The sequence below is a fragment of the Urtica dioica genome, chromosome 5 (genome assembly GCF_054948205.1).
Source record: "Urtica dioica subsp. dioica isolate 48M chromosome 5, U.dioica_male_clone48M_v1_H2, whole genome shotgun sequence".
In the NCBI taxonomy this organism is placed as follows: Eukaryota; Viridiplantae; Streptophyta; class Magnoliopsida; order Rosales; family Urticaceae; genus Urtica; species Urtica dioica.
Genome location: NC_142760.1, coordinates 21,101,949 through 21,115,947, shown reverse-complemented (window position 1 = coordinate 21,115,947; position 13,999 = coordinate 21,101,949). Strand labels below are relative to the sequence as shown.

Sequence of the window (13,999 nt, the reverse complement as noted above, 5' to 3'; positions counted from 1 at the left end):
AGAATACCTATTTCTTCTGTGCGCGACTCCAACTGGCGTCGAAGGTCCCGCACCTCGCTCCGGAAGACCTCCGTCGATCGAGTCACCACTTCGAGAGCTTGATGTTCCGTCGTTAGCTCCTCAGCCATTTTCGCCACGTTCGACTGAGCACGGTCCCATTTTCCTCGGGTAACCCCCAATTCCACGCGAGCCTCTTGAAGTTGCTCGCAGAGACTTGCAAACTCTGCCTTTGAGTGAGAACCTCGCTCGACACGGGCCAGCTGAGACTTCGCTATAGCAAGCTCCTCTTAGGCAAGGGTCATTCGTTAGATAAGGTCGTGAAGGATCTTCTCGCCCCGGGTCGCTCGAGCAAGCACCTGAGAAGGCAAAAAGACAAGTCAGAAAGAGACAAGGCCCTAGCAAACAAAGCAAGAGAAACTTACTCTCTGTGCGTCAGCGACGCCGTGATGAAAGAACTCCACGTCGCTGCTGGCCACGATGCTTGTAAGGACAAGTTTCTGCGTCACTCGTATTTGGAGATTTGGAAGTAATAAGCGAGTTTCCGTTGTTACAACTAAATTCTGGAGTGAATTATACTCCAATGGATTTATCGAATTAATTTTAAATATATTAAGGTTATGGAAATCTCGGAATAAACAAAGGAATTATCGAGTTTATCTCGATTAGTAAATTAATTCCGAGGAAACATTCCGGAAATTAAATTAAGAAATAAATTCTTAAGGACGAGAATTAATTCCGAGAAACCTTAAATATATTTAAATTATTCGAGAACGAACGAGAAAATTCTCGGTTCAAATCATATAATTATAATCCGTTCGGTGATGGATTTAATTAAATGATTGTATGAAAGGACGTGGTTGTAACAATTTTAAGGGACCCATTTGAAAGAAAACAAAGAAAATAGGTTGGTTTGTAATTAATGGGATAAGGATGAGCATTGCCATGTCATCAATCAAAGATTTGGATAATATCAAGTGGTGTTTATCACTTAGCCGAATAAAATCAAACCCACCAGCCCAAGGAAGAGAAAAGACACGGGAAAAAAAAAAGAAGAAGGAGAAGAGAACCAGAGAGGGAAAGAGAGCGAGAGAGCGGAAGAGACCGAGAGTGAGAGACCGAGGGAGAGAGAGAGAGAGAGAGAGAGAGCGGCTGAGAAATAGAGAACGAGAGAGCGAGGGGGTGAGCTCGCGAAGGGGACGCTCGGCCGACGAGCCACCAGGACCGAGACCCAAAGTCGCTGGACGTGCGCGCGGACCGAGAAGAGACGAACCACCGCCGTGAGCCGCCGAGGACACCGGCTGAGAGGAGATCGCCGGGAAAGAAGGGAGAAAGGGCCGGAGAAGACTCGAACCCACCAATTTCACCTGAGGTAAGAGAGATTTTTATCTCTAGGGTTCGAAATTTTAGGGTTGGAATTTGGGGGTTTTTGATGTTAAGCGAAATTAATGGTTCAAGAGTTGTTTTCGGTGATGATTCCCCTGCTTATGGTGTTGTTCTTGGTTTTGGACGGGTTTGGGTGTGGTTGTGGTCTTGGCTGTGTGGTTTTGGTCTTGGCCGTGTAGAATGGTTCTAGCCGTGTGTTTAGTCTTGATTTTTTTTTGGGACGTGATTCTGAGCTTGATGTTGTTTTTCTAGTTTGAGAATAGGAGTTAACGGTTGTTTCGTTGTTGTGCGTGTGAGTTATATATGTTGAGAGTCTAGGCTCGTTTTAGGTGGGCTGAACAGGTCTCGGGGCAGCGGCTCGGGATGGCGAAGAGGCTGTCCGAAGGTTGGCGGAGCTGTTGCGCGAGTGACGACGGAGCGGGGCTGGTCAGCGAGGTTCATCGGCTCGGTTGGGACGAGCTGTTGGGTCGGGAACGGCAGCGACTTTGTGGCGGCTCTCGGGGGGCTGTTCACGGCTGTCGGGTTTCGTTCGGAGACTCGCGAAGTCTCGGTTTAGTGTTAGAAAGTCGAGAATTTTCCCGAGTCTCGACTCGTGCTAGTGCGAACCTATAATTATTTTTGTTGGGTCGTTCTAGATTATGAGAGTTGCGATATAATATCAATATGTATGTTTTATAATCGAGCTCGTTTTATGTAAGTCGTTAAGAAAAAAATAATTAATATGTATCATTATTAAACTCATTGATTATTCACGTAATTATTTAGTATATTTATCTTAATTATGTATTAAAAATCGAGTTCGACTATAAGCTCGACTCTTTTAATTTGGAAAAAGAATATCAACGAGAAATGTTTTATTTACGTTCTCAACCATTATAACTTGTCAATAAAAAGAGACAAGTCATAAAATATTTTCTAAACCACATTTGAGAAGTGTCGGTTTGAGTTATTTTCATATAACTTACGTATTCTATAGATTGTTAGTAAGAGTTTCTTTATACGTTCTTTTCTTTTAGTTTCGACCTTCGGGAACCTATCCTAAGCAATGGGCTTTGTCCCGTCAAAAGAATAGGTGGTCGAATAGCGGGGCGTTTCTTAGCCTAGATCACGGAAGTTGTTAAGGCCTTGTTCTTAGGCGTCGATTCTTTCCCGTCTCTGTTCTGTCATGTTTTCCCTGATGTTTGTTCTGTCATGTATTCTCTGTTCTGTCACTAGGAGGACGTTTTGAATGCATTCCTTATGAGCTTTCTTTTAGTAGAAGTGTGTACGTTAGTAGATCAATGGACGAGATACTGAGTATGCTCGATGTTCGATCTTTCTCTTCCATAGATACGTCCAGATTGCTATAAGGATTAGCAGGAGAAGCTTACGAGGACTGGGTTATACGTGAAGTTAAGAAGAACCCTTTTATTTGGAAGAGAAGATCTCAGGATTCGAAAGAATCGTTATCCGGGTAAGTGGATTATAGGCACCTACAATATCAAGAAATATTATATATATCTTTATATATATACATATATTGTACGTGCATTTTCTATATGCTTTCTAGTAAGCAAGAGTAAGATAAACCAAAAGACAATTCACTATCAAGATTAAGGGCTTTAAGCCGCTAACGAATTGGGAAACGGAATTAGTCCGGCTAACAAAAATGGCTAGAGGTAACTAGGAACCCGAGCCTTTGCTATGTGTTTAGTTAGCCACCTTCCAGAGATCCAGTCCTAGTGAACTGGATTATGAGAGACTGAAGTTAAGACTCGTATTCAGAAGCGAGAATATTATGATAGGATCTTTGGGAGTCGCATCTCAAGATCTTATAAGTCACGAGTTAATAAGCGAAAAGAATATATGGTAAGATCGGGATTAAACCTGAATTAAGCAGTCTCTCATGTTAAGTTAATTAAAGAGAAAACATAGAATGGTACCGCTTCCGACATATACCCCTTGTTAGCAGGTACCTATTATGCTTCGTGCTGGTACCACATGGGGATTAGGCAGGAGACTGTGCACCCTCCTGTCTGGCGCCAATAAGACATGTGTCGTGCGGATATCACTAAGGGATCCCGAGCAGGAAATGTATTGTATGATGGGAATTGCCGGGACCTAAGCTGGCATATTCTCAAGTAAGAGGAGTTACCGGGACCTAAGCTGGTAATTCCATAGTTATGATTAAAGCAAGTATGTTATGATGTGAATCACCGGGACCTAAGCTGGTGAATTCTTAAGTAAGGGGGATCTCTCGGGACCTAAGCTGAGTGATTCCTAAGCAGATGAACCTATCGGGACCTAAGCCGATTGGTTCTTAAGTAAGATGAATCTGTCGGGACCTAAGCCGATTGATTCTCAAGTAAGGTGGATTTATCGGGACCTAAGCCGATACTTCCGCAAGTTATGAAAAGATATGATCTCATGTTATGTATTGTTTATGTGTTATGTGCATTGTGCATTAGATATGTAGATATCCGCTTACTGAGTCTTTCGACTCACAGTTATTATCTTGATATTGTAGATAAAGGAAAGGCCAAAGAAGACTGAGCAGAGCATCAGCGAAACCGGTAAGTAAGTAGGCGTGTGTATGTACGGCTGCCGACCTGTGGCTAAGTCAAGGGCGAATGAGTCTGTTTTTTTTTTAAAAAGAGACGAGTCTTTTTGTTTGTAAAGTTTTAAATGGTATGTTGTAGGAAAAACGAAAAATTCGCCCATAGTTTTGAGACGTTTATGTAAATATTTTAAAAGTTTTTCTAGAAAATGTTTTCAGGAAGCGCTTCCACCAAAGTTTTTATGAATTTTATTTATGTTAAGTAAGATACGAAGATCTCTGCCGCGGCTCGTGGGCGAGCTAAGGCTCGCGGGTCGTGACAATGCTCTTCCACATCTTCCCCTCTAACCTCTGCGGCCTCCACCTCGACCATCAAATTTACGCGCTTCGACTCCGAAGACGTGTCTGGTAGAGAAAAGGAAGAGGGTCGCTTCAAAGAAGTGCAAGGGCCGCTCTCCGTCGGATAACCGGTATCAGGTTTCTCCCGACCGTTCCGCGCGGCAATCCGAGAACGGATCACCACCAACGACTTCGGGTCTCGAGAAGCCTTTGCTAAGCGAGCCCGAGCCCTCGCCCTAGCCGAGGAGGCTACAAAAGCAACAAAGTCAAAACCCTAGACTTAAAGCAAAAAACAGAAAGAGCGAAAGTCGAAATACCTGGAAGACCGGGAACCACCCGGTGGAAGCCATCAGCTCAGACGAACGAAATTGTTCGACAGCCTTCCGAGCCTCCGACATTCCCCGGATCTCCTTCACGAAGTCGAAATCATCGGCCCCCGCGTCAGCAGAAAACTCGGTCAAGGGACCGAACCGAAGTGGCGCATCGCCAAAAGCCTCCGTCGAGACCCACACCCACGGTCTTCGATTATACTTCTCCGAGTCCGTGATCAGCTTAGTATTCCGGCTTTTGCGGGCCATGAAGATACCGGGTTGCCCGGGCGCAGGGAAGACCGCGATGAGATTGCGAAAGTCAGTCACGGTCATCACCCGCTCGGTCTGGCAATGCCACTCCATGTGACACATTGCCACGATGCGATAAAACGCCGGACTCATCTGACAAGCATGTACCCCCAGTCGTGCGAGGAGCTGCTGGACGATGGGTTGGAACGGAAACCGCAACCCGCAGTTGAGGCTCGCTACCGAAACTGCGGCAAATCCACGGTGAGGACGGAAAGGATGGTCGCCCTGTAAGGGACGGAGGAGCGCCACGGACGATGGAATGGCAAATGCCTCCCTGAGATCGATGAATGTTCGGTAGGTGAGTGAGCTCCAAGCATCGACCCCCGAACAATCGAAGCCCTCGGGAGCAGCAAAACCCTCCTCGGGATACCACTCCGTCCTAGCAAGAGACCTCGCCGACACTATCGCCTCTGCGTCAGGGGTCTCGGGCTGAGCACCCCCTGGCTCCACGGAAGGGCCTCCGCCCTCTGGCACGGCCGCGGCAGCCGCCGACGGCCCCTCGGGACACTCCGGTGCGAGGCCCTCGGCCCCCGGACATGTCTCTGAATCACCTCCGGGATCTTCAGACTCGGGACCAAAATCGTCCACGCAGTCAATCTCGTCGAGGACCGACTCTAGCGGAGTCATTGCATCCGCGCCCGCAATATCTCTCGGCGTGCCATGAGAATCCAAGTCGGACTTCGGCACGTCGAGGCGGGTCATGTCGCTAGCCCCCTTGCCAACCAAGTTGAGCAAGAGGCGAGGAGCAGGTTCCCCGGATATGGAATGATCGACACCTCGATCTGTGCCACGCCCAATCGGCGCACACTCCTCCTGAGGCTGAGGAACGGGCACAGTCGCGCCCGGATTGCCTCCTTCGAGCCACTGCTCCACTCCACTTGGATTCTCTTCCACGTGCAGAGGAAGTTCCCTCAATCCCGCGAAGAGGTCATCCTCTACATGTTCAGAGTCCTGAAACAAGAGAGAGAAATCAATCTCGGGATCCTCAGTTGAGAAAAGGGAAGGAATACCCATAATGCAAGCGGTAGAAAAGAAAAAAAAGTGTAGAGAAAGAGAGAAAAAAATAAAGTGGAAGAATGAGAGGGGGGGGGGGGGGGTCTTATTTATAGACTCCTAGGGGGGTAGGAGTCCAAATCCTACTCCCACAAGGAAAGAAAACGGAGGAAAACCTCCAAAAAAGTCGGATTCCCCCACGCGAGCGCCCCAGCCCCGCGCACGGGGTGCGCCGCGCGCGACCGCGCGCCGCGCCATCCAGGGCGCGCGCCGCGAGGCTACGCACAAAAAAAAAGAAGGGAAAGGAAAGGAAGAACTTTCCTTGGGTGACGGGATTTTGAAGATATTTTCCTCAAACACCCAACCGAAAAGACAAAAAGTTCATCACCGGGAACCTCCCGAGCGACGAACCTGGGGGGGCTAATGTTGTCGATCGTTTTCAGAAAACCCGAGACGCCGGGAAAACACGTCGTTCAAAGGGCTGATGGTCAGGCCGGAGGTCCTGAAGAGCGGCGAGCTTCCCATCGCAAGACGATCATTAAGCCCTCGCCCAAACTCTTAACTCCTTGAGTCGAGCCTAGCCCATCGAGTTGAGTCTTGAGTCGGCTCCTTGAGTCGAGCCTCGCCCCTCGAGTCGAGACTTGATTCAGTCTCCTCGAGTCGAGCCTCGCTCCTCGAGTCGAGCCTTGAGTCAGTCTCCTCGAGTCGAGCCTTGAGTCAGTCTCCTCGAATCGAGCCTCGCTCCTCGAGTCGAGCCTTGGGTCAGTCTCCTCAAGTCGAGCCTCGTTCTTCGAGTCGGGACCGGAGTCGATCCCCTCGAGACGAGCCTCGACTCATTCATGTCACAAACCCGGGATGCAAGGCCCATAATAGCTTTACGGGCCTGGTAGAGCGACGGTCGCGAAAAACCCATGAAGACATAGCCCAGCGCGCGCTGCGCTCGGGCAGGGTCGCGCCGCGCGCAGAGCGGCGCAGACCGCGCGCCGCGCTTAGTGCGCTGCTGCCCCTTGTGCGCCTCCACTTGAAGAGGTGCGTGCCCCTAGTCCCACATGGACGACGAAGGACCTTCTTAAGGCCCTCAAACACCTATATAAACCCCCTCTCACCGAGGGGGAAGCAATCCAATTTTCTCCTATCGATACGCTCGAATTCTTGCTCTCCTCTGCTTCTTTTGATGCCATCTTTGGCCTGAAGCATTCCCACAAGTCTCTCTCGTTCTCAGAGGTTTTGAAGCACTCTCGGGGACTTCCCGGACGTCGCTCCCCCTGATCGAACGCCCTCCAGTGCCCAGGCACGCTCCTAGGGTTCTCGACTAGAGTCCCCCTACGCGTCTAATACGCTAGACGCGTACGCGATCTCCGATGTTCTGAGACGCCGCCGAGGACTCCTTCGCGCCCCGTCTCCTTCGTCGAGTACGCTTCTCCACCAAGGCTCCGTGCCTCACACTGCTTTACATATGCTTGAACTACGTTCTGACCTGATCCCACACACGGGTACTGATGAGGACATGCCCCAAAAGGAGCCGCAAGCAAAATACCAAGTGCCGGAAGGACCCGTGACAAGAGCTCGAGCGAGGAGATTCAAGGAGGAGCTTAACAATCTGATCATCAAGCTCCAAGATGAAGAAGGGGACAAGCTCGCAAAGGAGAGGATTCAAGGAAGCCAAGAAACACCAATGAAGAACGTTATTTGGGCTGAATTGAATTAGTCGGACTATTCCTAATTTTCTATTTTCAGTTTATGTTATTTGGGCCAAGACATGTTATTTAAAAAGCCCATATGTGTTGTATTGGGCTGGTCCTTTGTTTTTTGTTTATTAGTGCTTAAATAAGGCTAAATGGGCTTATTAGGTTATGGGGCCCATGGAGCTGCATTTATGTGAGGATTTTCATTCTCTCTTTGGTTCGTTTAGACTATTCGAGTCTCTTACAAAGCGGTGCGTGTAGGAGTTCGAAAACCGACTCATCAGGCGGCCATTCACATCCGTCCGTGGCGTCATTTGATCCACCTTCGTTCCTAAATTGTAGACAATTCGTCGCTGTGCTATTGGGGTATCGGGTCTCGGAGCTTAGTCGGCCGAGGTTCGTATCAAGTGGTATCAGAGCTAGTCTCTACTTTTAGGTCTGCTTATCCTTTGTTTCGTTTTCTTTGTTTTCTTTTCTCCGTTTGTGTTGTGTTCATCCCGTACGTACGTATTTGTTGTATTGAGTCTGTGTTTGTTTTTGTTTCGTATTAGGTCTCTGTTCTTTTCGTGCTAGGTCTGTGTTCTTGAGCGTAAAAAAAAAAGAAGAGAAAAGATCCGAACAAAAAAAAAGAAAAAAGAAAAGAAAAGAGAATCCGTGGAGTTCAATTCTTATTCAGTGGAGATCAATTCTAATTATCGCAGTCTATTTTAGGAAGTCCATTTTAATCAGTTTCCGGATTTTATCACTTAGTTTCAGAAATCTCATTGATTCCTAGTTTCCTGAAATCGGTTTTCATTTATTTGCTTTTATTTCCCGAATCCTTTCTCTTGCATTTCCCGTTTTGTGTGTTCACAATCAATTTCGACATTTCAGTTTCATTTAATTCAGGATTTCTTTTAGTTTCCTTTATTTCCAGAATAATTTCCCATTTAATTTCCCTTTCATTCGTTTCCTGTTTTTGTGTGTTCACAATCAATTTCGACATTTTACATTTAATTCCGAATAAGCATTACCTCCCGGATATCCAAAAAAAAAAAAAGAAAGAGGATCCGAAAAAAAAGAGTATTTTTGACCTCGAGAAATTTTATTTTGCTGATAGAGTCCTTATGTGTTTTGGAGCGTTTTAAGGTACCCTACATCCTATCGAATTTTTTTTCGGCTATTTGTCAACATTTTGGGCTGATTGTCGCACCTTGGGAGAATTGTTTTTGGGACTTATTTAAGACCCTGATCATAACTTTCCGTGGTGTTGTCTTTCTTGTTTGTGTCGTTTGGGTTGTCGTTTTTATTGTTCGTGTCGTTTGGGTGTCGTTTGTGTCGTTTTGGTGTATCATTTTCGAATTCCTTTCATCACCTTCCTGGTCTCTGAGTCGTTCGGTACGAGCCTATAGAGAGTTTGAGTGAGTGGTAAAAGGCAGAGAGAATAACTATCGCCATTATCAAACACGAGTGCAGAGTGATACTTTGAGTGTAAACACGTGAGGGAGTGATTTTTGTGAGGTTTCTCTTTTATTACTAACAATATCTTGCAGCAACCATGTCCAACAATGGCGACGAAAATGAAGGGATTCCAGATCGGAGGTTGATGATGCAAGCCATGATAGGAGAGATGCGGAGGATGATGAGGGAAGAGTTGGAGCCACTACGAGAACGTGTTGAGAGAGTGGAGGAAGGCCAAGAAGTTCCCAACAGAGGAAGACGAAGACAGCCTAGGGAGGAGACGGAAGATGAGATTGAGAATGATTTTGAAGAGGAAGATTATAGGAGAGGAGGACGAAACGAAAGAGTGTTAGAAAGAAGGCAAGGAGGAAGGGACAGAGAAGACGGTGGAATTGGTGGCATCAAGCTGAAGATCCCAACATTCCAAGGGAAAAGTGACCCGGACGCCTACTTTGAATGGGAGACGAAAGCCCAGTTTGTGTTCAATTGCTACAACTACACCGAACGCAAGAAGGTAATACTTGCTGCCGCTGAATTCACTGATTATGCTATTGTTTTGTGGGATCAGCTGGTGACGAGTAGGCAACGGGCTGGAGAGGAGCCGATAGAGACTTGGGATGAGATGAGGGCCATCATGAGGAAGAGATTCGTGCCTCGCCACTATTACCGAGAGCTTTATCAGAAGCTTCAGCGTCTCAGGCAAGGCACTCGCAGTGTTGAGGAGTACTATCGCGAAATGGAGGTTGCCATGATCCGAGCAAACATAGAAGAAGATCGCGAGTCGACCATGGCCAGATTTATCAACGGGCTGAACCCTGACATAGCGGACAAAGTGGAGTTGCAGCATTATGTCGAGATGGAGGATTTGGTTCACTTGGCCATCAAGATTGAGAAGTAGCTCAAGACGAGGGGTAGCATGAAGGGAAGCCGATTTTCAGAACAACCTGCATGGAAGAAGACCTTCAACCGAGACGAGAAGAGCAGTTTCAAGCCACGAGGAGACGTAGACAAGCCAAGCACGTCCACGGTCCCAACAACATCTAGTTCTGGTCCCAGTGCTCAAAAGAAACCGGAGACGACATTTCAGAGAAATCGTGATATTAAGTGCTTCAAGTGCCAGGGGGTTGGTCACTTCGCAAATCAATGCCCGAATAAGAGGAGCATGACGATTCTTCCAACCGGAGAGATGGTTACCGACGATGAAGAAGAAGATCAGGAGTGTACCGGAGAAGAATCAGACGACGAAATTGAGGCACCAACAGAGCTCGTGTTGGTCTCTCGACGAACTATGAACGCACAGGTTGTACGAGATGACGAGGAGCAGCGCGGAAACATCTTTCACACCAGGTGCCATATTGGTGAGAAGGTGTTCAGTATTATCGTCGATGGGGGGAGTTGTAGGAACATAGCCAGTGTTGCTGTCGTGAAGAAGCCTGGACTTCCAACGACAAACCACCCTCGTCCTTACATGCTTCAGTGGTTTAATGACGGTGAAGAGGTACGTGTCTACAAGCAAGTCCTTATCAGTTTTCGGATTGGCAGCTATGAGGACTCGGTGCTCTGTGATGTGGCACCAATGGACGCGGGGCATATACTTTTGGGGCGGTCGTGGCAATTCGATCGGAGGGTGACTCATGACGGCTACACCAACAAGTACTCCCTCTGGCACAAGAATCGTACCATCACCCTCGCACCCCTTACTCCAAAGCAAGTTCATGAAGATCAACTGAAGATGCAACAAGAGAGGGAAAGGTTTAGGGCACTAGAGAAGGGAAAAGAACCAAGGGATGAGGTAAAAACAGAGAGAAAAAAAGAGAGAGTCCCAGAGAGAAAACCCGAGAGAGAAGTGGAGGGGTGAAAGAAAAGATGGGGTCATGAAAAACAAAATTGGTGAGAGAAAACAAAACAACTTCTTTGCGGGAAAGAGTGATGTGAGGAAAGCCTTCTTTGCCAAACAGCCGATGATTTTACTTGTGTACAAGGAGGCTGCCTTATTCACTAACCAACATGGCGAGATCCTACCTACTGCCATTGTTTCTCTTTTGCAGGAGTTCAAAGACGTTGTTATTCGAGACATGCCAATGGGATTACCACCGATTCGGGGGATTGAGCACCAGATTGACCTTGTACCCGGAGCCTCGCTTCCAAACAGACCGGCCTACCGAACCAAGCCTGAGGAAACGAAGGAGTTGCAACGACAAGTCGAGGAACTTTTGTCAAAGGGGTACATTAGAGAGAGCATGAGCCCGTGCGCCGTACCAGTTCTACTAGTTCCAAAGAAGGATGGGTCCCAGAGGATGTGCGTGGATTGCCGAGCCATCAACAACATCACGGTCAGGTATCGATTTCCTATTCCTAGATTGGATGATATGCTAGACGAATTACGTGGTGCATGTGTTTTCTCTAAAATTGATTTAAAGAGTGGGTACCACCAAATTAGAATGAAAGAGGGGGATGAATGGAAAACCGCTTTTAAAACTAAACTTGGGTTGTATGAATGGTTAGTGATGCCTTTTGGTTTGACTAATGCACCTAGCACATTTATGCGACTTATGAATCATGTTTTGCGTTCGTTCATTGGTAAATTTGTGGTGCTATACTTTGATGATATTTTGATTTATAGCAAGACCCTGGATGATCATGTCTTACACTTGCGTGAGGTTTTTATTGTACTCAAACGTGAACAGTTATTTGCTAACCTTGACAAGTGCACCTTTTGCACCGATCACGTTGTTTTCTTGGGTTTTGTTGTAAGTTCTAAAGGAGTGCAGGTAGATGAGGAAAAGGTGAAAGCTATTCAAGAGTGGCCGACACCGACAAATGCAGCACAAGTACGGAGTTTTCATGGCTTAGCGAGCTTTTATAGGCGCTTTGTCAGAGATTTTAGCACGATCGCTGCCCCGCTCACGGAGGTGATGAAGAAACATGTGGCGTTCGCATGGGGGCAAGCACAAGAGGAGGCGTTCACCGCAATCAAAGAAAAATTAGTCAACCCTCCTTGTCTCGCATTACCTAACTTCGATAAACCATTCGAGGTTGAGTGTGATGCGTCCGGCGTGGGAATCGGAGCAGTTCTCATGCAAGATCGACGGCCAATTGCGTATTTTAGCGAAAAATTGAGTGGGGCCACCCTTAATTACCCCACTTACGACAAGGAGATGTACGCATTGATTCGAGCTTTAGAGACTTGGCAACACTACCTTTTGCCAAGAGAGTTTGTGGTCCACACCGACCATGAGTCACTCAAGTACTTGAAGGGACAACAAAAGCTCAACAAACGGCATGCACAATGGATGGAGTTCATCGAGCCGTTTCCATATGTCATCAAGTACAAACAAGGTAAGGAGAATGTGGTAGCCGATGCCCTTTCTCGAAGGTACGTTTTACTTTCCACTTTAGATACTAAATTGCTTGGTTTTGAACATATCAAAGAGTTGTATCCAGAAGACCGAGAGTTTAGTGAGATATTTACGAAGTGTGAGAAGATGGCGTCGGGAGATTACTTTAGGCATGATGGATTTTTGTTCAGGCTTGGTAGACTTTGTTTGCCTAGTTGTTCTCTTCGGGAGTTGTTAGTTAGGGAAGCTCATGGTGGGGGCCTTATGGGACATTTTGGGATAGCAAAAACTCTAGGAGTGATCCAAGAGCACTTTTATTGGCCTCGCATGAAGCGTGATGTTGAGAGGATCTGTGGTAATTGTGTCACATGTAGGAAAGCTAAGTCGAAAGTTCAATCACACGGTATGTATACACCTTTGCCTATTCCTAGCTCACCTTGGGTAGATATATCTATGGATTTTGTGTTAGGCTTGCCTAGGACTAAGAGAGGTCGTGATTCGATTTTTGTCTTGGTTGATAGGTTTTCGAAGATGGCACATTTTATTCCTTGTCACAAAACCGATGATGCTTCTAATGTTGCTGATTTGTTCTTTCGAGAGATTGTTAGGTTGCATGGCATGCCTAGGACGATTATTTCGGATAGGGATACCAAGTTCTTAAGTTACTTTTGGAAGACCTTATGGGCTAAGTTGGGGACTAGGTTGTTGTTTTCGACTACTTGTCACCCCCAAACTGATGGTCAGACCAAAGTAGTTAATAGGACCTTGTCGACTTTGTTGAGGGCAATAATTAAGAAGAATATCAAAACTTGGGAAGATTGTTTACCACATATTGAGTTTGCTTATAACCGCGCTATTCATTCATCTACTAAATTCTCACCCTTTGAGATTGTCTATGGTTTTAACCCACTAACGCCGTGGGATTTATCTCCTATTCCTATGTCTGAGCATGTGAATTTAGATGGTGAACAGAAAGCAAAGCTTGTTAAGCAGCTTCACGAGAGGGCACGACTCAACATTGAGCGAAGAACAGAGCAGTATGCGCAGCAAGCCAACAAGGGCCGCAAGAGAGTGATTTTCGAACCTGGTGATTGGGTCTGGTTACATATGCGCAAGGAGCGTTTTCCGGAGCAACGCAAGTTCAAACTACAACCGCGTGGCGATGGACCATTACAAGTTATTCTCAGGATCAACGATAATGCCTACAAATTGGATCTTCCAGGTGAGTATAATGTTAGTGCTACATTCAATGTGACTGACTTATCTCCTTTTGATGCAGATCATGATTTGAGGGCAAATCCTTTTCAAGACGAGGGGAATGATAAGGACATGCCCCAAAAGGAGCCGCAAGCAAAATACCAAGTGCCGGAAGGACCCGTGACAAGAGCTCGAGCGAGGAGATTCAAGGAGGAGCTTAACAATCTGATCATCAAGCTCCAAGATGAAGAAGGGGACAAGCTCGCAAAGGAGAGGATTCAAGGAAGCCAAGAAACACCAATGAAGAACGTTATTTGGGCTGAATTGAATTAGTCGGACTATTCCTAATTTTCTATTTTCAGTTTATGTTATTTGGGCCAAGACATGTTATTTAAAAAGCCCATATATGTTGTATTGGGCTGGTCCTTTGTTTTATATTTGTTAGTGCTTAAATAAGGCTAAATGGGC

General features: G+C 46.6%; 1 protein-coding gene and 1 long non-coding RNA gene across 3 annotated transcripts; both read left to right on the top strand.

Moving 5' to 3' along the window:
• Positions 1 to 643: 643 nt before the first annotated feature.
• LOC149397606 (uncharacterized) lies at positions 644 to 2,150 on the top strand. 2 transcript variants are annotated; one of them, XR_016297266.1, is made up of 2 exons: positions 644 to 1,369; positions 1,713 to 2,150. It is a non-coding gene; the product is annotated as an uncharacterized LOC149397606 (long non-coding RNA). The 2 variants fall into 2 exon arrangements; XR_016297267.1 differs by having other exon boundaries at positions 1,681 to 2,150.
• A 7,762-nt stretch (positions 2,151 to 9,912) lies between these two features.
• LOC149397605 (uncharacterized) lies at positions 9,913 to 13,625 on the top strand. The gene is made up of 4 exons (XM_089614285.1): positions 9,913 to 10,788; positions 11,045 to 11,220; positions 13,451 to 13,556; positions 13,614 to 13,625. The coding sequence occupies exons 1-4, from the start codon at positions 9,913 to 9,915 to the stop codon at positions 13,623 to 13,625; spliced, it is 1,170 nt and encodes a 389-aa protein (XP_089470411.1).
• The last annotated feature ends 374 nt before the right edge of the window (positions 13,626 to 13,999 follow it).